Below are 24308 nucleotides of genomic sequence, written 5' to 3' on the forward strand. Positions count from 1 at the left end.
CAAGATTTTATTTTGTATATTAAAGTTGTGTATTATATTAAAAGTTTCTCGCAAAGGTAACTGCAAGCCTAATGGTTCTGAAAAAACACCTTACATTTACATCATTATTACATAGAAATCACATCCATTCTAAATTCAGAGTTGGCAAACTTTGATAAATTTTATATTATAAACCATCTTTGTTTTGTATTATTAAAATGAAATCGAAACAAAAATACGACAAAACATACGTTATAATAATAATACCCATCTGGGTTAGAGTTTAGGCCCTCCTCTTCCTGGTTAGGGTGGAATGATTGGGCAGCATTCTAACGCCACACATCGAGCCAGCCAATGAAGTACCGAGGCTAAGTCACGGGGTTTACCTACAGAGGAAATTGAAATCAAGTTAGTCGGTTCTTCTAACCTTTACACAGACTAGTCTCTCCTGACACTTTCGTTTGTTCTGACTGTAATAAGCATTTGTTGCATTCTACGTGTTTTTGATTGTTGTTGCGGGCTGTTTCTTGCCATTTTAATAACTTTACAGCGATCTTCGAGAATGATGCAAACTGTAAAAAACGTCCGACACTTGGTGACATCAACTAAACACGCCGGTACCTAAATGCGTCTGTCTGTCTGTCTGTCTGTCTGTCTGTCTGTCTGTCTGTCTGTCTGTCTGTTGATTGCATCTGTGTGAGAGTGAGTGGTTGTTGTGATTGGGAAGTAGGCTAGTCTCTGATTCCATCCCTCCAGATTTGGAGCTGGATGTGTTTCCAGCAGTTCGAGTATGAAACGCATGTCGTCGTGTAGTTTCAGAGCTCACAGTGCCAGTCCCATGGGGCCAGATCAGAGGCAAGGTCTGGGGTCCAGACCACGGCCGTCGTGTGGTCTGTCTGCACGGCTGGGCTGACAACTGTGGGACTTTCGACACACTCCTCCCCCTACTACCTCAAGGTAATGCATTACATGCAGGTGCTTTTAGTGAAGGGAAACTGGTCAACAATCAGCCAAATTGAGTTCAATGAGTTTTATATCTTTCTTTGATTCCACAGATTATAAATATGTGGCGTTTGACTTGCCCGGTCATGGTCAGTCATCCCATCGCCCTCCTGGAGTCCCGTACTATTTTCAATCATATGTGGCTGATCTCTATCGACTTGTTAAAGGTGTGTGAAGTAAACTCGTGACGTCCCAAAATTTAATTAAAATCTGTTTGATGTATCCATATAGAATTCCAAAGGAGCACTTGTGTAATCTATCAATCCCTGATGTCCACTGCTGAACTGCACTACACTACAATGTTATTGAGCTCTATTGGGTTGTGGTAATCTGACCCTTTTATTCAATTAACCGCAGTATGTGTGGCAAGAAACAATAACCAGCTATAATATTCCTGGTGGATGGTTTGTTAAACCTTTTTACAGCTCTGCAGTGGGAGAAATTCTCCATTATTGGCCACAGTATGGGTGAGTGACAGCCTATGGTGTTATAGAAATATGTATTTAATGTAATAACTTATTCACTCATCATCCACATAGATTGATCCTTTATAATATGTTTATTATGTGTTATTTATCTTTTGACAGGGGGCAACATAGGTGGAATGGTAAGGAACTTCTTGGGTATTCAATTATTTCATCACCCTTTCAATGACAAAAATAAAAGCTATATTACACAACATATAAAAGTTTTGTTTGGTTTCAATGATTGATTAATGTTTTGTCTTCTCTCATTGTGTTATCAACAGTTCAGTGCACTGTATCCTGAAATGGTAGATGCATTAGTTCTGCTGGATTCATACGGATTCTTACCTACAGATGTGGTAATCAAACGCTTCTTCAAACTTCTTTATAAATAATACATACATTTATTTCCTTGAGTTGCCTTCGTCGTGACATAATACAGCACTTGTTGAATTCAAGCTTGTAAGGCGACGTGTTACCTTTTACTTTTAGAAAGAGATGCCCGAAGTGATGAGGCAGGGAATGGAAGAGCTGCTGAAGTATGAAAACAGAGAGGAGAGAGTATACACAAAAGACCAGGCATTTCAGAGGTATGGAGCACCATTATCAACGGTTGATTCTGTCAAACCTTTTTTTTTAATTCCTTGATATTGAAATGACCATGATCACAGATTGTATTCCCGAGAGTATGAGAGCAATAGCATTTCATTCCAACCACCAATCATTTTAATACATCAGACTTATGCACATTCCACCTGTGTTTAGTCTCACCCTAATATCCCTTTTGATTTCACCTGTAAATGTATCGTATTTGGGAAGCAATAATGTCCATCATAGACATTTTTCTTGAAGGTACAGCAGCACATCAGGATAGGGTGAAAGCTGTTCTCAATGTCTTCCATCCAGGTTACAAGCTGGAAACCCCACTCTCTCCGAACAGTCAGCCCGCATCCTTTTAGAAAGAGGCACCAGACAAGTAGAAGGAGGTAAACCTTGATACTTATTATGTTGTCCTTTATGCTCTTTCTCATCAATCATTTCATCCTTTTCTTTTTCTTGTACAGGGCTTGTGTTCTCTCGTGACTTCCGGATTAATCTGGTATGTGCAGATCAGGGACCTTGCAAATTTCAGTAATTTCCAAATTCAAATAGAGTAGTCTGCATGTAACCATGATGATGAACTTGGGCTTTCTATATTTGGTTCCTTATGTTTTCAGAAGAACATAATGCGTTTTAGCACGGAGCAATGTCTGGAGCTACAGTCCAGGATAACGACCCGGGTCTTAGTGCTTCTGTAAGACGTTTGATAGATCAATTGTGTTAAATTATGGCGTGCTAATATAGTATCCCGATGTCTTGCCTTGTTACAGAGTGTTTTTATACCTTCACAGGGCTGAGGAGGGCTTTGAGAAGAGGTTTGCTGAATCAAACCAAACCAAGTTAATTTCCACTATTCTCCAGGGTTACAGGGAGCCCAATGTGAGTGTGTTTTGATGGGTGCATGTTGTGATAAATTAGGATGGTGTAGGTGGTGTAATATAAGTCATGATGTTAGAGCCATCTTTTGGTTTGACATAATGTTTGATTTATTTACTAATATGCAAGATGGTTTTGGCTTGGTTATTTGAGTTAATTGTTTGTTTTGTCTGTTTTCATTTAGTAAGAACATATTTTGCGTTTGACATGCTGGGAATGCCGTATTTGAGTTAATGAAGCGCACCTGTGTGTATTTAGGGAAGGAGCCACAGGTGAATAGGTAGACGGGAAGCAGTAAAGTTTTTTAACCGCTCAGTGACAGCCCCTTTTGATATATATGTTAGAAAAGGTTTATGTTAATCCTTCATGTTTTCTTTTTTTGTTAATTAATAAAAAATGAATAGGGACAAACGTGAAATATTCCTACAAAAGAGAAACGCATTTATTGTAACCCTAAGACATCACCAATTCTAAAAATAAGACAATAAACTACAGACAGTAGAATATTTGTGAAACAGTGGATTTCTTATTCTCTGCATATCCACTATTTCAGTCTAGTCATTTCTTAATTTTCCACACATTTTATCATGAATGTCAATAGATGGCCCTTAACAGATCCTAAACACTAGCCCTTTTGATGATTTATATTTGCATAAAGCATGTTGAGATGCAGAAAGAGCTCATCAAGGAGACCTTGGGGTTAGTCACCTTGCTGAAGGAATCAGGAACTTTGGGTTTAAGCTGGTGGCATACCCAGCATCCAGAACCATCAACTTTCACATAGCAGGAACATCATCTAGGAGAGGGAGGATCTATTCTAGTCTTCTAGACTAATCCCGGACTCAGGATGCCCTGAGGATGCACATGTGATCCACTAATATCATGTATATAACTGTCTCTCTCTCAGGGAGTTGTGGTGACTCTACCAGGGGATCATCACGTCCACCTGAATCACCCAGAGAGCGTCGCTCCATCCATTACTGACTTCCTGCAGAGCAACGGCCCCTCCAACTTAACAAGCTCTGCAGAAGACCCTGAACCAGCCAAGCTATAAACACACAAACCAGCTAACACTAACGCCATTCACCACTTCACCGTTCATGCCTAGTGCCAGATGTACCCACCGGCCTGCCACATTCACATCTTCCCAAACATTTTCCCATCCGCACACTTTTTCCAGTTTGGCTAGTCTGGAACTGCTGTGGCCTAGCCACCCAAAGCCCATAGGACACGCCTGTCGTGCTATATTTATTACATTTAAGAACTGCAAAAGAGAAGGATGATCATGTGCGGTGACATTTTGGAAGAGCGTTGGAGCGGCCAGTGACCAGCGGTGCCCGTTTGGGCAGATGCTTTTGAAGTAGTGTGGCCGTTGCCAGGTGGCTGTGTGCGTTACACGACTTGTTGCCATAGTAACCATCCAGCACACATCTTTACACTGTGACTAACAGCCATACTGACAATGATGTAATTGTATTGATTGATGTCAACTTATCAACCCTCTCTGGCAGTTGCTTGATTTAATTTCCTTGAACAAATTTAAACATTTGGTATTTTCCATGCCTTTGGGTGTGACGGATAAATTCATATTAATATATTTAATCAAAGATATAAGGTTAATGATATGAGTTTACATTCCACAGGTCATTATTTTAATTGCTTGTGCAGGGGGAAAAAAATGTAATCATCAAGTGACGATGTATCGGGACAACAGAAAGCACATTCATTTATTTATTTTTAAAAATCCTATGATAATGAATATTATTGTGATTCTGTTCCTGCTGTGTCTCGGATAAATATGTTTAACGTAAAAAGTGAAAAAATATGTCTGGCCAAACGTTTACAACTTCTATTAACATTATCTTTTATTAAAATATTCAACAAATTAGACTACATCTTTTCATCAGAAATTCTGCATTTATTTACAGTTTCAATACGGAAGATTTCCACAAGTTGGTAGCTTAAAATTACCTATGCTTATCAATAATTATTTAAATAATGTTATCAATAAAACATCTTATAACATGTATTATAAAAATAAAAAATTCTGGCTAACCTGTACCCCTCTCTTTCTTTCCATACCTTGTTGGTCCGATATGTTTCTACAGCAGCCCAGAACCGACAAATATTTCTTGAGAGGACAGGATCTTATCTCGAGATCGCTATCTTACGTGTAGGCTATGACCTATTGTTTTACACACTAAATAACAATACAATTTATAAATATATCAAGGTACCTCGTCACTTGACACTTAGCTACAGCATGCTGCTGGAAACACTTTGGCACATGAGGACCGTCCAGCATCATCTTGCATCAGTCAATGTTCATTGCCTTGCTCAGGGTTGCCACAAACTATTTCCTGTCTCACACAGCTCTTGCCAAGGCTGCCCTCGTCTAGCTCCTTGTTTGCTTTATCCCTTGAACCTGCGGCCCTGGCTGTCAGGCAATTAACTAATCATGACCCTATTATTGTTCACAAGACATCACATATCTATGCGGATGACAATCGGCTCTTTATTCAGTGTGTGCCTCAGTCTCTTCCCCACATCCTGCCCTATTGCTCTTGAATAACCCCACCAGACTTTGGCTATCCTCTTTAAAGAACCTTATTTGTGGGTCTATCAATCCCTTAGTTACAAGCACTGTGTCAATGAATTACTAGAGAGTGCTTGCAAGGGTAAAATCTGATGAACTAAGGTGTATCCCCTCTCCCATAGGTTTCCACTCTCCCTCTGGCACTACCCAAAGGTGTTTGAAGGAATTTAAGCCTGTCCTCAGGGCTGTAGCCAACTGCTGATTTTGGATTTTTGTACTCTGATTTTGTAAAATGACTGACTGTGACCTTATAGCTGGCAACTGGCATGTTTGCAATCTCAAATTTTATTTGGAGGAAAAATAAACAGACTTAATCTTTAAACCCTCCAGAGACCCGAGCCTGATGGTGGTCTGGGACTTTCGAACTTCCAATGGTACTATTGATCATGAGTCCTCTTTCGAAATGGTTGGATCCCTTTGGGTCTGGATGAGGGACCTCCAGCCGTAGACCCCAGTGTTCACTGTAAGTGAACATCACCAGGAGCCATTCATTGCGAACCAATTGAGACAAAGGTCTCATTTTCAATGGTCGCCTCAGAACAGAAATCGGTAACAGATTGACAAAAGAAAACTGCAGCTACTACAGCAACAGTTCACAGTTGCGTTAAAGATCCAATGGCATGAAAATGTCACTTTCTGAGGTTTTCTAACATTAATATGAGTTCCCCTAGCCTACCTATTCTCCCCCAGTAGCTAGAAATTTAGTTGGTTGTAAAACGAGCACTAGGCATTCTGCTCCGCCTTTGAAAAAACGAAGAGACGTGCCATTTTGGAATTTTCCCCGTATGTCGTCATTAGGGGAGATGCCACCTCCCCTTTGGCCCGCCGATTAGCTACGACCCTCACAGTGTGTGTGTGTGTGTGTGTGTGTGTGTGTGTGTGTGTGTGTGTGTGTGTGTGTGTGTGTGTGTGTGTGTGTGTGTGTGTGTGTGTGTGTGTGATTACACACACTGTATGTCACATATGCGTGTGTCACATCCGGCCCGCGGGTGATAAGGGGAGAATATATTTATTTATTTATTTTATACTATTATTATTATTTATTTTTTTTGGAATCCTGTTACTGCTGCTGGTCTGTTACGATTCAATAACTGTTAATCTCCCATTCTCCATTCCATTTCGAAACGTGTTTAGAAAACACACTTGTTTCATTAAAATTAATTCATTAATTAAGGCCGCCGCCAGGGGGCGCCCCCAACACTTTTGCCGCCCCCAACGCATTTGCCGCCCTAGGCGATCGCCTAGTTCACCTATGCAAGCCTTCAATTAATAAAATAAAAGTAATTAACAGTTTACACTTGTGTTATTTATAGGAAATGTGTTTTGTTGGAACCTAGTCTATTTTGTTTGCATTTCTCATTTATAAATGTAGGCTCCTTGCATGGATAGGAAAATGTTAATGCTTTTAGAGGGGAGCAATCTCCTGCTTATGTAATTGTAGGCCTCATTGTGAGGCTATTTTGGCGCCAATGCAATTTATTTTTGATGCCTAGGCCTTCAAGCATAATTTAAAATAGCCTACCTATCCATGTGTTGAGTGAGTCAGTGTTTGGCCTTTTCAGGCCTTTTCAGTCCGAAAGTGTAATCCGGCCCCCTGAGGTCTCACTTGAAAAAAATCTGGCCCCTCACCAATTTCACCCTGGCATCCCTGCTGTAACGCAAGTATTGAACACTTCTTTGTTATTTGGATAACCGTTCTGCTGTTGGTGTTATGGCGCATAACACGTCGTTCCTTTGACATCTCTGGTATTTCCACAACGAGACTGTAGTTGGCGTTATCTCAGCCATCGTTGAGCCCCGCTGCCCGCTGCCCGCTGCCCGCTGCCGCGAGGCACCACCACCCGGCAGCGGGCAGTCAGCAGCCGGCAGCCAGAAGCAGGCAGCGGGCAGCGCGCGGTTCAGTCTACTTCAGATTGATGTGGAAGTGGCAGAACCAGAGACGTCGGAGAACCCGAAGCAGTCGTTTGAGATTCATATTATCGTCTGGAGGCACACACAGCTTTTGGCCGTGATAGTATGTATTATATGACATGTAGCCTATTATATGATATTATTTACATATAGAGCTCCAGGACTGTAACACAAGTGTTGTACACTTCTTTGTTATTTGGATAACCGTTCTGCTGTTGGTGTTGTGGCGCATAACACGTCGGACTCTCGTCTCTGGTATTTCCACAACGAGACTCATCAGGAACCAAGACATGGAGGAGAAAGGGAATGCTGCCCGCTGCAGGAGGCGGTGGCAGCGGGCAGGAACTAGCAAAGTAGGCTGTTGTGTTGGAAGTACACAGCTATGAACAAACAGCCTCTGTTTACAGCATGAACATGTCTCATACATGTTACACAACATTGAGACAAGCTATACTGGCTAGAACGAACAAAGGACAAGGACACAGAGAAATGACTCAGGAGCTGTCTGAAATATATTCTCTCATACAGCGGCAGGCACATAAAAATGAGCATTTCCCTCAGTAATAACGCTAATAATAGCTGTGGCATTTCTATCAAATAACACAGCTTTGAAAGAGAAGAAAGTAAAATGGCAGAGAAAATATTTAACTGAAAGATTGACATGGAAAATCAAAACCCAAGACAAAATGAATGTATTCATGTTGAGTGTTACATTACAATAATGTTATAATGTTATCTCAAAAGTACTCAAGTAGAGCTTAACCCAGTGCACAAATCAACTACAGGATGGATCAAGACCAACAAAGACAAGCATTCAGCACATTTATACTTAACCATGCTAGCATTTTTCAGTTGTGGGATGAACATAGTTAGTCATTATTTTCCTTCTTTCTCCCACAACACGTGTGTCAGGGGTAATGTAAGGCTGGACCTCGTGACCTCATAGCTGGCTCTGAGCATTTAAATCTGTATAAAATGTAGATCATCGGCATTAGGTAAATAAAGCTTCCAAAACAATAGCCGTGGGCAACATCCTCCAGATACTAATTGATGCATGTCTTATTGCATTGTCATTGTATTAACAGATTCACACATAGAAAAAAAAGGAGCGGGTGATAGGCAGTGCAGCCAGACCATCAAAACATGGCTCCTTATGTTCCCCTGACTTCTAGGGTGCATAGTGTCAGCAAGACAAAGGGTCCATTGGGCACAAGGTCCAATGTTCCTCAGATTTAAAGGACCCATAATAGGAACAAGACAAGGGTCCTACGCAGGGTCCTATGTATGTACCCATCGTTCTTCATATTTTCTCTCTGGGGTTCCTATGTTCCCAGGGTCCTATGTTCCCAGGGTCCTATGTTCCCAGGGTCTTATGTTCCCAGGGTCCTATGTTCCCAGGGTCCTATGTACCCAGGGTCCTATGTTCCCAGGGTCCTATATTCCCGGGGTTCTGTGTTCCCCAGCTCTATAGCTCAGGGCTGGACTGAGCATCGGGGGACAATTCTGGGTGGGCCGACTGATCTGTGGGCCGAGAAGGTTTCATATTTTATTTTAAGTAGAATAAGGGACAATTATTAAGCCGTATTGATCTAGCCCTCTAGCCCCCATCCCTGGGTCCACCCCCCGGCCCAAACTGATGAATGGTTGCTGCTACACACTCACCAGTTAGTCGCTGTTCGTTTGCGCGGGACAATTCTCGCTTTTCCAAAATTCAAAGTCAAAACAAAAATTGAAAGCCAAGGTCAAAAACGTAAAGGTGCTGCCTAGAAATTAAGAGACAAAAGATTGAGTCTCTCAAAGCTGATGCAGATAAATGTCACAAATGAACTCCATTGTTGTCTATTACTTCTGCACGAGCTAGTAGTAATGTTCCTGCAAGTGTTTGAAGTGTTGGTAAGATAGTAACAGCGCCCAGTCCTCTCAAGTTGTTGGTGAAGAAGAGAGAACCTTAACCGACCCAGACTGTGATGACACTGAAGCTGTTGAAGTTAGTGAAAATGCTGAACCACCCAAGTTGCTGTGCTGAACTCAAACCGGTAAGCTTGGGAAGGGACAGACAGACCGTTATTTGTAGCTAACACGCTAGCAAACAAGTTGAGCCTGTTCTTTAACTATTCCTTTCATTCTAGCAGATGCATTATCATAAAATATGTATCATTCATTCTTTCATAATCTTAAGAACTAATGTACCACACACAAAGTTGCGGGGCCACCCCCTGATATGAAGTTGTTATGTATAAGCGTATACAGCATAGGCCTATCTCCTGTTACGTATTTTAAGAACATATGCTGCCCCCACATAGCCTCTAGGAAGCAGATTCAAACACACAAGCTGTATTACCCTCACATAGCCACTAGGAAGCAGGACCGAACATATAAGCCGTAAATACTGTGCATAGCCACAAGGGGAGCAGGACCTTACTGAAGGCTGCAATAGCTACTCCATCCACAGAAGGCAGCACCTTTAGACAGGTGAGGAAGCCGAGGCTAATACGTCACATAGGCCACGCCTAGGTATTTAACCAGGTCCGGAAGCAAACAAGGGCAGAAACATCCGGTAGTCCAGACTTGCAGGTTAGAGGTATTGGCCAGCTGGTTGTCGCTCGCACGTGTTCAATACAATTCCCCTCCTTTTGCTTCGTAGTTACCATACCGAAATACTTCGACAAATAAAGTGAGTTAAAAGCGATCCGGATTGGACTACTTTCTTCGAAGAACGCAACACTCCGTAACAAAACAGAAACAAGGGTTAACACACTAACGCCATGGTATCAGAGAATGTCAAATTTGTATCCTAACGCGGGGATTCCGCCGGACGCGTTAGGGCAGCGTTACGGCTGCGGCACGGAACGGCTGCGACTCTGCCCTGCTTGCATTTCCACCGGGTGCGTTACGGCAGCGCAGCGCTGCCTTGCAAGCCAGCCGTATTCACGCGAGATCACGCGATAATCCTAAAACTAATGTACTCACTTTCCACTTCCAAAACTATTGCAATTAAATGCCAGGCCTTGTCCTTTCTGTCATGTCCTTATAAAAAGGATGATTTGGTACATAAATGACTTCATGTTGCGGAACTTCGACAATGTGTCTCTCGTCGTCCATGTTGCCGATCCCTCTGAGACCCTTTGATTGATTGACTGCTGACCTGATGCCACCGGTCATGACGTAATAATGTTGATGTGTGGCTACATGAGCTGAGTATTGTGTTTTATTTTGAAAATTGACCGGATGCTCTATGGCTTTTAATTTTTTCACTTCCTGCCCTGCTTGATCTGCTCTGTTGAAATTGACGCGGTTCAGCAACGGCTTGCTGCAAAAATAAAAATGCTACGGAATGATAGCGCTGCGGCACGGCGAGCCGCTCCCGGGACGCTGTTGAGACGTTCCGCAGTCGCGCCCGATGGAAATGTCTCATTGATAAGAGGGGAACCTATCTGCCGCGGTGACTGCGGCCAAGACGTGCCGCAGCCGTAACGCTGCCGTAAGTCAAGGGCTGTTCGAGCATAGTTTCAAATAAAATGTTACTTTCTCCTACTTCGAATTCGCTGTTAGTGTGTTGACCTTACACGATTCTTGGGGCACATGTCAAAAAAACAGTGACAGCCTATTCAGCCATGGTCCTAGAAGCTGTGAAATAATCAAAACTGGACTCCTTAAAACGCTGCTGAAGTAGCAGTGAGATGATCTGATGTGGGGGAACTTGCTGCTCCCTGTGCATAAACCCGTGTCACATAAACTGTGTGATGGCCTTGGTGTTAAGTGTCAAGACGGCCTTGAATCCAACGGGAGGTCTTCTTTCCGCGCCGCCGACTCCCCGCACTCACCATCTCCTCCTCGTTCTCCTCCTTAAAAAAAAATCATATTTCATAGTTACATAAGTTCCCCTCCCACTGCCCAGTCCTCTCCTGTAACAGCAGGACCGTTGTCATAGCAACTCCAACCCCTCCTTCTAACGTCATTGCCAAGAGCGGGGACGAGAATCCTGCATGCAGCTGCTGCTCCTCTCGCCTCCCGGAGCCCCACGATTCACCTGTGATCCTGTTCCCGCAAAGCCCATCGCAGGATCCCCTTGATTTAACCCCTAAACCGTCCATTCATCGTTTTTTTAAAACAATCAAACGACCCAAATTTTCATCGCCGCACGACTCATCCGGCTGCACCTACAGGTATGAAGCTGTGCTCACTTGGCAGCTTTAGAGACAGATTTGCAGGCTACAGGCAATGATGTTGTGCTGTGCTGATGGGCTATTATTAGCACAACTAACCGAATGTACACACGACAACAACAGTCCACCTAATGAAGGATACTCTGAATGCACATTAACCCGTCCATATTCATTAGGCAGCTAATGTAGGTATTCTAATGTAAGTCCAATGTTTAATTCCATAACCATGATTGATGCAACGTAGCCTAAAGGTCGACTTGACGTAGCATTGACTGACCACCTGCTTTGTCTGCTCCATCATGTCCTTTCATCTGCCGTCGTTCACCGTTCTCCTTCACAGCCAGTATGTCTTGGTTGTTCTTGGACTGGTTTGTCCCCGTCTACCTGCTGGTGTCGGTGCTGGTGCTGGCAGGCTTTGGCGCCTGCCTCTACTGCCTAGAGCCTGGACTGCAAGATGCCCACAAGTGGAGCAACAAGAAGGTCCGGCACCATCCACTGGTGGCCAGCGTGAACTGCACAGACGAGGACACGAATGCCCTGATATGACCGGGGAGAGGAGGAGGCGTGGAGGAAAGCCATCTGTACTACAGAAGTGCTGCAAGGACACTTGCAGAGTGTGAGCCAGCACTTTAACGAGAGGGACAGAATCAAAGACTGTGTACACGAAACCTATCAGGCCAAATTACACCCTTTCTTTCACCTCAAGTTTATAGACCTTTGATCATTGAGATAATGAAAAAGGGGCCAATGGCCCTTAAGGAAAGGCAAATTAACCAACGGCCAAGGGAGGAGGATTTGTGATACAAATTATACATTATGTAAATTGTTATATTTGTGCCAAATTTTGCATTCATTTTGTAACTTGACAATCCCTAAATAAAACCATCTCATGCTGGCGATGAGACAGGGAAAGGACTTTGTGGACAATGATAAGAGGAAGCCTCAGTGTGTATTGTTACTGTTGCAATAAGAGTTTAATTTATCTATAATAGGGTTCAATACAAAACATCATTGTTTATCAACAATATTATTTCAATGCAAAACCTTGTTTATCGATAATAGAGATTCAATACATAAGATTGTTTATCAACAATAGTGGTTCAATACAAAACATGACCATTTATCAATAATAGTGTTTTAATACCAAACATAAATGATCAATAATAGTGTGATAAGAGTGCCAAAATTAAAATAAAAAAGAATGTAAAAGTATTTTCAAACCTGGCTGGAGCAATACAATTTCAGACAAAAACACATGTTACAATTCCCTCCTGCAGCCCATTACACCCAGACGTTTTCCATGTTCATTTGAAAATAAAGTGCAAACACAACCATCTTGCTCTCAGTTCTGCTTATTCGTCTGCTGCTTTTCTTTCCACGTCTGAATGAAACACTTTATCTGAGAAGAAGAAAACAACAACAACACACAAACAAGATGGACAGGGACAACTGATTGAAGGGGGTGGTGGAGAGACACGATGGACGAGGTGGGATGGGTGAGTCTGACAGAGCGGCTTCAGAGCAGGAGGAATGGGAGGAATGCCGCTCCATGGCCAGGAACTCCCACTGCTTGTGGTGGTCTCCTTGTCTTCCTGACAGGCCCTGCCAGTCCAACGTAGAGCGAGACAGCTGCAACACAACATCCCAGGTCAGAGTTCTCCCCCAACTATTTTATCAATGACATTTAGTTACATTGATTTTTTTTTTTATTACCTCAAACCTAAATTGTTTAAAAAAAGTAATCTAAGCCCTATTCTGTTTTTGGTGTGATCTATTGCGTGTATAAACATATTGAAATGTGGCTTGAATGATGATTGTGCACAGCGTTTGCTGGGTTTCTTGCTTTTAATCTCTTTCTTTTTTTTTTTCTTAAATTAATAAACAGATTACTAAATTGAAAGGTCCTCCCCCTCTCCTCGCTACATAAAAAATCAACATGAGTGACGTTAACCATCTCACACCGCAGCCCTCCCTAACGCCTTCAGCCACTGAACCCCCTAAGAAACACTCACCCCTTCCCTTTCCTCTCTCCTCTCCGCTCATCAAAAAGCAAGCCATCCAACTCCCCTCTTTTCAGGATGCTGGACTTGTGTCAGAAAGACACCATCTAAGACCGTTTTCTTCAACTCATGACAGGTATACTCCGCTCTCTCCATTTTCAGCCACATTTTAAACGTAACGTATTTTTCATGTATTGATGAACAAAACCAAACTTGTTTTTTTCTCTTTTCCCTCAAAAAGTTCCAGATGTTTTGAGTGGATCCGTTCCACTAAAGAATCCATCTCTGTTTCAATAAAGAATTCTCAGAAGACATATTTGGACGAACGTAAGAACATTGAGAATAGAGCTTCGACTCTTCCCAGGACAAGGTCCAAATCACACACCTCTCCAGCAGTTTCTCAAAAGCCCGGCATCTGTGTTCTTTCTCCTGCCTCGAAACCTAATCCTCCTTCTACTGCCCCCGCCGTGAGGCCGAAGCCAAACAGCTGGCTTACTGCCCCAGACCCACAGAGCCATTCTTCTCCTTCACCCACTGTGACCGGACCAAAACCAAGCAAATCTCCAACTCTGTCCGTCCCTATAATCCGACCTAATCTCTCTCCAACCCTGCTGTGTAAAATGATGCTGCCGGGGAGCCATGGAGCAAAACGCAAGACGACCCCGGTTGTAGTAGAGAAAAGGAGAGTTCAATCCATTGTGAACTCTAACACCAGAGACCCGCCAGTGCCTACCACACGATGGTCCCCAGTGGGAACAACACAAGACGTTCTGGACCAAGACACGCTGGTGAACTTTACTCGATTGGAAGGTGGTAGGGGAGCATCCAGGAAGGCCTTCAACAAGGAGTCTGGTCATCACACTGTCTGTGATATGACACCAAATAACTTTTGGCCATTGCAATGCAAAATAGGTTTCACCAAAGAAAAGGATAATGGATTATTTTTTCTTGAGAAACCAGAAATTACGAAGGAAAATGTTGATAAAACAGACCTTCAAACGGGAGAAAGGAAATACACTCAATCAGACTCTGAAGACGATGTTGGGAAAGAATGTGATCCACTGAATATTGGACCCCACAGTTCATCAAACCACAGACTCAAAAAGAAGTATGAAAACTATCTAGAGAACACAACATGTACATTGACCAAAAGTGTTCCTGAAACGTGGAATAATTTCACAACCGACTCTAAAAGTAAGAAGTCACAGGTGGAAGAATGTCCTGTCAAATGTATGGCTTCCAAATCTGAATTCACTGAATTCACTGGAAGCATATCTGGAGATTTGTCAGCCTTAAGGAGACATGGGCTTTGGTCTGTTATACGAAATGAACCAACAGATGCACGGATTACAAAGCGAGGGGAAAGTTCTCTGGAACAGGACCCTCGAGGATGGGACTCTAAACAAAGTGAATTAAGTGGATCCAAGGAACAACCGTACCTGGTGCTAAACCAAACCCAAGAGGCCTCCCAAAGTCGGCCTTTAACAAGATCAAGACCTGTGGCTCCTCAATACAACTCAACACACCCTATCGACCCACAGCTACTATATCAATTCAATAAGTTGGATCTCACAAAGTCACTGGCGCAGTGTGCAAACAACCAAAGAACAACCCCTAGTTACCTGGAACCCCATCGAGTCAAATGTGTAAGACCACATGATCACGGAGCACCCACACAGCTTCCACCGTATTCCTCCGAAAAGTGCGTTGTAAGCTGGCTATCGTCCACAGAGGGTGACCCCTTCAATAGAACCAGAGCTGGCACCGGCTCAAACGAGCCCTGCAGAATGCCATCCCAACCCCAGGGGCCCGGCACACACACGGCAGCGGAGGGCCCCGTGGCACACACACAGGCCGCCGCCGCCCGGCCGAGCAGAGCACCTATCACAGAGGAGCCAGAGGAGCCGTATTACGTCACCATGTATAGCCCGGGCACAGTCTATGTGTCAATGGGTGAGTACACAGAATGCCGGCCAGTTGCTCTGGTAGTCCAGCAGCAGACATTCCCTTTTTTAGTGGTCCATTCAATGTATTTCCCCCAAAGGTTCTGCAAGAGAGCGATACATACAGGAAATACAGGAAGGTAAACAGATGAGTGTGGTGGAAGAGCGGGGAGGGGAAACCTTATCAGCAGCACACAGACCAGAGGGAGGTGAACTCTTGTGGTACACTGTGGTAGAGACTAATCCAGCGAAAGCTGTGCGTCACATGCACAAAAACACAGAGGTCAGGCCGAAAATGTACCTACAGATGTGTAGTAGAGCAACAACAGTGCCATAGCATGTGAATAGAGATAAAATATATATATTTTTTTGTCATTTTTATTGACAGAAACGAATTGTGGTGTTTTTTTGTTTTTGTTATTTCATCCACTGGAAGTAGAAAATAAGTAATATCCATCACACACACAAATAAACATACTGACTAGTTTAAGCACTTTTGATGTCTTGAAAAATGCAACGTAAATATAATTAATTAGAAATACGTTTTTATTAGCCACGGTTCTCAATTAAAGTGAGTGTTGGTCATAACGCCGGAAACAAACTGTTCCCAAAAGTAAACGAGCGTGAATGTGTAGAATGAAACGCCTTTACACTGGGCACTAATCTGGGCATGCGCGCTGCATCTTTGACTCCCTCTCCTCTTGTTGCCTTGGTAACGAATAAAGGGGGGTCTCTGCCAGAAGGGAGAAGGGGAGAGGTGCCCGTACCTATCACATGACCATTGTCTCGATTATTATTGTGTATCTCTGTGTTGGGCGTCAGTCGTCGTTCCTCCAGCATCCCTGTCCATCAGTGTTGCGCCGCGTTTTTCGCCATAGATCATTGGTAAGTCATTTTGCTCTTCGTTATCTGCGACTGGCGTGAGCCGATGAGGATGCGCAACTCGCTAGCGGGCTAATATAGGCTAGCTCGGAGCCGCTGCTACCAGCTAAATGTCGCCACCAGGCATGCATGGATGGAGATGGACAATGGGATCAATGTTGCGATGGATGTCCCAGGTGGAACTGAAGAACGAAGAGAAAGTTGTGTTCTCCTGATACATAGCCACCTTGCTCTTCAATGGAGGCTACTATATTTAGTGACGATATCTGCTCTGGCGACCGTCCTACTGAGGGGGTTGACAGAAAAGCAGGGCATCATCGTGTCGCCAGCGGACCGCGAGCGTTCAACAGAGTAGAACGAGTTACTGAGATCAGAAATAGAAAATCGCGATTTTTTGAGTGATACATTTGATATAGTATTTCTACAAACGTTACTATGTCGCCGATATGTTTGAGTGTGCCACTGCTCTGAGTCAAAATACACATCGAGGGAGCACCTTAATGATCCAGTCTGGTTGATTGAACTATGTGATGTTCTGTAAATGCACCCTAGGGAATTAAGGTTGATCACATTATGGCTCCACATCCCTCATGGTATAACCATCTGCCTTCTCACACATTACCCACCCACAATTGTGCCATCCCTGTGTGAATGTGTGAGTGCATGCCAGGCATTAAATGATTAGTAGTCTATTCTCTATAGACACTTTCTTTTTGAGAAAGTCTTTTTACTTTTTCCAAAAACCGTTTGACAGGGACCCAGTGATATAATGTTGGCACGTTTAACCATCCAAGAATAGCGTTTCGACCTTTTAATGTAATTCTGGTCTCATTAAGATAAAGGAAGCTCAGTTCCAAGGGGGATACAACAAGTTCTAAAATGTGCCATGCAGTAATGAAAAAAATGATAATTATAGTTAGTATAATTATAGTATTTTGTTATTGAACTATGGGTTGTTGTTACCTAGGCTAATCCCACCAACTGCAGACGTTACAACACCATTCTGTCGTTGCTTAACACTGGTCATAGAATGTGTTTCTCTGCCTGCTGGGCTAAAGTGTCCAAACATGTTTCATGGATTCGTCCTTTCATATATCCTTCTCTCCTGTCCCCCTCCTCTCCGCAGACATGTCCGACATCGTCCCCCCTGAGGTACGGCCAAAGCCGGTCGTAGCGGCCAAACCCCCCCACGTGGGGGCGCCGTCTCCCTCCAACCCCTTCCCCCCCCAGGGCCTGGGCGCGGGGACCGGCGGCTCCGGCCCCCCGCCCCCCAGCGCCATCCCCGTCATGATCGGCAGCCACGGGGTCAGCCACGCCCCAAGCCACACCCACAGCCACGTGGGGGCCAACCATGGGGTGGGGAACAGCGTTAGTGGTCACGGTGGCGTTGGGGCTCTGCCCCAGGGCGCCGGCCCCCAGGGGTCCGCCGGCGGCGGGACCCTGCTGGGCTACATCGGCATCGACACCATCATCGAGCAGATGAGGAAGAAGACGATGAAGACGGGCTTTGACTTCAACATCATGGTCGTAGGTGAGTGGCCGAGGAAGGACCTGGCCCAGCCTCAGAGGCTAGCCTCAAAGCCTCTGTAAAGGAGCGAGTCATCCCCCAATCCGAGAAAACGTCACGCCGACACGTGATTCAAATACTTCAGCAGGACTTCAGTAGACATCTGACAGAGTGATCTTTTTACCTTCTTCTTGTGATCCTTCATCTGCAAGAGCACATGTGGGATTTAAAACGTGTGATGAGAGTTATGGTAGATACTTTCTACCAATAATACCTCAAAATCGTTCACCCAATAATTATGCATTTATTAATTATGTAGAGTCATGTACATCTAGAATTCAAAAGCCGTGTTTTATCGTATCACTCGCTACCAATCGATTCAGATACAGTCGTAGTCATGCTAAAGGAGGACCCTATACGCTTCGAACGAATCAGAAGAATGCAACCTTTGTGGAAGTCTTAGCACCCACCCGTCGGTGCGTCTGCCCCCAGGTCACAGCGGGCTGGGGAAGTCCACCCTGCTGAACACGCTCTTCAAGTCCCAGGTGAGCAGGCGGAGCGCCGGCTGGGCCCGCGACGAGAAGATCCCCAAGACCGTGGAGATCAAGGCCGTGTCCCACTGTGAGTAGACCTGTCCCCGACCCCTCCCCACAACCCGACCCCCAAACCGTCCCGGGCCCGCGCAGACGGCCCTCTGCGGCCCCTTGCACTCAAGAGGAAGTATCTAGAATCTAGATTGTATCGAGATTAAAATAATGAATAAAACTCATCCGTTGACACGAAAGGCATGGTGCGCCCCAAACCGTCTCAGCCTGGCCACACGTAGGGGTCGCTCAGCTGACGCCTCAGATTTAGACCAATCCATCTTTACAGTCTCTGGGAATAGGCGGAGACGAGGCGACCGCGGCTTGCATTGCTTTGGATGTTGCAGCATGTCACGTTATAATGATATGTGTAATAATATTTGGTAAAGGTCCTCCACTTGTTGGAATGGAGGCACAGCACAGCCATGTTTCAGATCGTTTGCATATGACTTGCTTAATGTTTGTGGGTGACTGGTGACGTATAAGCTGAGCGTGTGACTTGATTTCCTCTAGAGACTGAATCTAGACCACATCCTAGCCCCAGCTCGTGTGGAGCTCGATTATCGTAGTGAACACCACATCCACAGGTGGTTTTTGACAACGGTTGTCAGCATCTCTGGTTCCTCTGCTCACGCCCCTCTTACCTGGAAATAACATCTGAGATGTAAACCCCCGTGCAGAGAACGCCTGTGAGCAGGATACCGAGGCCCCTGTAGAGGCTGCTATTGGACTGAACTGGAGCCTACAGACAGATTACGTTTCATATTTTATAGTCATTTATCGAGGTTAACAAGAGTGATTGACCCCCATAAAAGTGAGAGAAGACAAGTAGGAAGTTTTCTAAGACACGATTCACCGAAATAGCCAATTAATGAATATCACCATGGAGCAAAAACCTAATTATAGACGTTCTACTTCTTTATTCACTATGTTCTTGCTGATATCGACGGGCGAGTCTGAGCTATTTTATGGTGTTTAATCATTGCACTTAGGTTTGATTGTTTGTTTGTGGAGAGGGTGGAGTCACATCGTGAACATATCTCCTTGCGTAGCATGCATTTTAAAGCAGAAATTCAGTGATGAATAAATAAACAATGTTAAAAAATCTGATTTGATTTTCTGCAGTCATCGAAGAGGGCGGGGTCAAGATGAAGCTGACCGTTGTGGACACCCCTGGCTTCGGGGATCAGATCAACAACGACAACTGGTGGGTTGCTCTAAACATCTAATTGATTCTCCCTACCTCCACATTCAAACTCCACTGAGTGTGGTAGCTGTGTGTTAACCCCCCCCCCCCTGCCCACCAGCTGGGAGCCAATAGGAAAGTACATTAACGAGCAGTACGAGAAGTTCCTGAAGGAGGAGGTGAACATCACCAGGAAGAAGCGGATCCCAGACACCCGGGTCCATTGCTGCCTCTACTTCATCTCCCCCACGGGGCACTCGTGAGTGGACCGCCCCGTCATCCCATGCTTCCTCGCTGTGGTTCAGGGCCCAAGCGGTATCACATACAGATACACACACACACACACACTCACATCAACATGAACCAGCCCAGACAGCTGCGTGAACATAGTGTATATATGATGGGACGAGTGCGTTTTATATTGGAAAGGATAATTTAATCTTTATAAGGTCTATGTTGTGTTTAGGGATGTGCGTGATCATAGTTTAAAAAAACATCCGGGCGATTACTGATAGGAATTTTGTTGTGAATGATCTTATCTGTGAACGAAAGCTAGATACAATTTCTTTGACTGAGAAAATGGTTTGGTTCAGATGGAGCCGCTCTCTTAGCTCAATTCTTTCCTCCAAATGAAAGCTTTTCCATCTCGATATGTGAGGGGGAGAGAGGAAAGGGAATGGAAGCTTCTTTCTTTCTTTTCATCCTTCAAATGTCAGGCAAAAAGTAAACACTTCAACTCTAAGTGAAGGTCGGCTCTCAACATCCTGGCACCTGTGAAAACTAAAAATACCTCACAGCTCACAACTACGTCTGCTCCAGAGGGAGTGCCGTACATTGAATGTGGAGAGAAAACCAAATGACAATCCACAAAGAGATTACAACATCCCTTTATCTAGAACAAAGCAAAAAGCCCTAGTATTTTCTACCATTGCCTTTTCAATCCTTCCAGCTTTGGGAACCAAAATGCCAAAATTGGAGTGTGGGAGTTTATTTTTGTCGTAATTTTTGTTATATTAACATCTTTAATATCAGAGATAGTTTGGCGAATACTGTTGACATTCAAAAAGATTACACCGTTAGTGGCTCCCTGGGAAATCTTAATTAGTGAAGGGGAGCTCAGTAGAAATCCTCCACTACCTCCCTGGGCGCAATTTCACAGCTCGAACCAGGAATAGCTTTCCTTTATTTGTGCCTTGTTTCGTTCCTCCCTCTCTCTCTCTCTCTCTCTCTCTCTCTCTCTCTCTCTCTCTCTCTCTCTCTCTCTCTCTCTCTCTCTCTCTCTCTCTCTCTCTCTCTCTCTCTCTCTCTCTCTCTCTCTCTCTCTCTCACTCACTCACTCACTCACTCACTCACTCACTCACTCACTCACTCACTCACTCACTCACTCACTCACTCACTCACTCACTCACTCACTCACTCACTCACTCACTCACTCACTCACTCACTCACTCACTCACTCACTCACTCCTTCCCTCTCCCTCCCTCACCCTGGCTGTAGCCTTCGGCAGCTGGACCTTGAGTTCATGAAGCACCTGAGCCACTCGGTTAACATCATCCCCATCATCGCCAAGGCTGACACCATGACCATTGAGGAGAGGCTGGACTTCAAGCAGAGGGTGAGGAAGCCACTTCCCTTGTTTAGAGTCGTCCCACCCATGTTATTGAGTTCAACCAAACTCAAACCAAAACAATCTAGATGCAGACATGAACGCAATGTGTACATGCCATATAATATAACTCAGGAGACACCTCATTCTACACCCAAACCATCTTTAACTCTTACTTTCAGTCGCTATTAACGCTAGCTATTCTCTTGTTAATAGTGAAAGTGTGAGCGTTAGATGGTTTGATTATCATAAGTTGTCCATAAAAGTGCCTTGTGACTAGCGTGGCGTGTTGCGTCCTCTAGGTGAGGAAGGAGCTGGAGATGGGGGGCGTGGAGTACTATCCCCAGAAGGAATTTGACGAGGACATGGAAGACAAGAGTGACAACGACAAGATACGGGTGAGACTTTTAAGAGGCTATTTCTGATTGCCTTCCTTTTCTTGTTTAGCTCTTTAGCCTTACTTGCTCGTGGTCTCCCTCTGCTGGCTCATGTGCAAACAGCTGACCTTGGAGTATGGCCGCTTGGTTATAAAAGTTTTAAAAGGGTGATCATGCTTTTGCGACTTCTCCCTTTGCTTTAGAGTATTATATGATGTATGTATACATGTTAAAAGGGGACCTATCATACCCCAGGTGTGAGTGTGATTAGCCATTAGGGAAGTATAGGTGGCCACCGAGAACGCCCCTCAATAAGTGTGTGAAACACATGTTTGCGATAAAGCTTCACTCACACGGTGATAGTGTGACATCAGGCTGTGCAGTAGGTGGTGCTGGAGGGCAGAAGTCACGCCTCCCGGCTGACCTCAATGTTTACAACTTTTCGGGGTGTGAATTTGCCGACGCACGCGCAAAGCGCAACAGACTGGGCTACTCGGGACATTTTCTTTCTAACATCCAGGCATGTAACCCTGTTCTAGTACAGCGTAGTACCCCCTAATGCAATTATTAACTGTAAAAAAGCATGATACGGCATCTTTAATGTCAATAGTGAAATCGATGTATAATGTCCTTAAAAACCTACAAAGTCTGATGCCACCCTGTCTGACGAAGGCCTTGTTGTATCTCGTCTCCCCCGCAGGAGGCGATGCCCTTAGCGGTCGTGGGCAGCGATAAGGAGTACCAGGTCAACGGGAAGCGGGTTCTGGGACGGAAGACCGCTTGGGGGGTGGTGGAAGGTGGGTGGAACACACAAATCGCTCTCATGCTCCCGACGTCTGCAGACTCATGGAGTCAAGTGTCGCTAAGCTCTGCTTCCTCTCGTTTTCAGTGGAAAACCCCAACCACTGTGAGTTCGCCCAGCTGAGAGATTTCCTGATCAGGTATTGTTATTAACATGATGGTGATGATCCTGATGATGCTGAGGATGATGATAGATTTCCAGCTATCCTTAAAGGTGACATATTATACCACCAGGTGTGAGTGTGATTAGCCATTACAAGCCGTTTTGAAATTCGGCCTCTCCTGACATCACAAGTGTGCGTGTCCACCTAGATGTATGACGGATAGGGGAGCAACGTTTGATACAGTCCACTGGGTAGCCTGGTAGTCTACCTAGTCTGTCCAGCACACATCTCAGTGGACACGCCCACTTGTGATGTCAGAAGAGGCAGATTTTCCAAACGGCTTGTAACGGCTAATCACACACACACCTGGTGGTATAACATGTCCCCTTTAACGCTCAACACCGGTAGAGAAACAACACACGCCCCGTTGTGCCTCGCTGACCGTGTCTCCTGTGCTCGCTCGCCCTCAGGTCTCACCTCCAGGACCTGAAGGAGGTCACACACAACATCCACTACGAGACCTACCGCGCCAAGAGGCTCCACGGCAACGGGGGGCTGCACCCCGTCGCCGCCAACGACACCCAGGAGAGCAACCTGTGATCGGTGGCTCAGCCAATCAGGGACGAGAGGGCGGGGAGACTGAGGGGATCGGGAGGAGAGCAGTGCGACGACGGCTTCCTATGTATAGATATGTCCACATAGACAACGCTGTATCGATGTATCTATCAGTGGGAGATGTAGATATACGGTATACATCGTGACATGACGTCAGCCCCGCCTCCTCCGCAATCATGATGAGGGTGGGGCATTACGTGTGGTAATGCCCATTTATTTCATGTCTGGTTCCCCCCCCCCCCCCCCCCCCCCCTCGTTCTACGTGATCCCCTTGCCCCAGGGCTCGGCAGAAGCCATTCGCAGCGGGTTTGGATGAGAGCGCACGCCCTCCCAGAACCCTTTATAGTCAACACCGCCATCCGTTACCTGTGCCATGTCCTCCATTCACTGCCAAGGCAGTCTATGTTTAGAGTGTAGTACAATTGCCATTATTATTCATATTCGGTGAATGCGTACATGTGCCATTAAGTCTGCTTTAGTGTTGTCGGGCAGACATGTGTCTGAATTCAGGCTATTGTGATCGTTTGTTCTGGTTACTAATAAGATACTCAGCGCACTTGTGAGTGTTCACAAGTGTGTCTTTCTCAGTTACTCACCTACTGACTGGTGGTGCATTTAACCCCTGCATAACTGAAAGGCAGTGGTAAAAAACAATATTTTTCTGTACATTTTCAGGTACATTTTTTAAAGTGGGTTATATGGACATAATGACGTCTTAAAAAAAATAATATATTTCTGTCCTTAGATCACAACGTGGATAATATGACAATATTTTGGTTTATTTGCACGTATTGAAAATCGAAAAAGTAGATCAGTAGTAGAAGTCAATATGATGAGGTATGAATTCCTGAATGAATCATGAATTTTACTGTAATGCAGCCCTTATATTCATCTGTATTCATTACCCTAGCCATTTTTCAATGGATTTTTTCTTACATTAAATCCAATGATCATGTACATGTCCAGAAATATTCAGGTTTGCCCCTCTGAATCAGATATATGGTCCAATAGTTTGTGCCAATACTATTTCCACTTCATTATGTTGGCCACCAGATGGCAGTATTCTGTAAAAACGTCCGTGACAACCCGAATTGGAGTCACTTTCTGC

The 24308-nt window shown here is 44.6% G+C and overlaps 2 protein-coding genes across 3 annotated transcripts; both read left to right on the top strand.

The window, feature by feature from the left end:
* The first annotated feature begins 353 nt into the window (after window positions 1–353).
* Window positions 354–4680, top strand: serhl (serine hydrolase like). The gene is made up of 12 exons (XM_056586056.1): window positions 354–596; window positions 793–936; window positions 1035–1148; window positions 1407–1448; window positions 1569–1588; window positions 1730–1804; window positions 1938–2035; window positions 2352–2431; window positions 2510–2544; window positions 2663–2739; window positions 2837–2924; window positions 3829–4680. Exons 1-12 carry the CDS (start codon window positions 542–544, stop codon window positions 3973–3975), a joined length of 975 nt encoding a protein of 324 aa, XP_056442031.1. The 5' UTR covers window positions 354–541; the 3' UTR covers window positions 3976–4680.
* A 9002-nt stretch (window positions 4681–13682) lies between these two features.
* On the top strand, window positions 13683–23424 carry septin3 (septin 3). 2 transcript variants are annotated; one of them, XM_056586062.1, is made up of 11 exons: window positions 13683–13730; window positions 13836–15547; window positions 17546–17950; window positions 18419–18547; window positions 19636–19717; window positions 19818–19955; window positions 21195–21312; window positions 21606–21701; window positions 22381–22477; window positions 22570–22621; window positions 23056–23424. In XM_056586062.1, the coding sequence occupies exons 2-11, from the start codon at window positions 14215–14217 to the stop codon at window positions 23183–23185; spliced, it is 2580 nt and encodes an 859-aa protein (XP_056442037.1). In that variant the 5' UTR covers window positions 13683–13730; window positions 13836–14214; the 3' UTR covers window positions 23186–23424. The 2 variants fall into 2 exon arrangements, with proteins under 2 accessions (XP_056442037.1, XP_056442038.1); XM_056586063.1 differs by lacking the exons at window positions 13683–13730; window positions 13836–15547 and adding an exon at window positions 15952–16422.
* Window positions 23425–24308: the final 884 nt, after the last annotated feature.

Source organism: Gadus chalcogrammus, chromosome 3 (genome assembly GCF_026213295.1).
Source record: "Gadus chalcogrammus isolate NIFS_2021 chromosome 3, NIFS_Gcha_1.0, whole genome shotgun sequence".
Lineage (NCBI taxonomy): Eukaryota > Metazoa > Chordata > Actinopteri > Gadiformes > Gadidae > Gadus > Gadus chalcogrammus.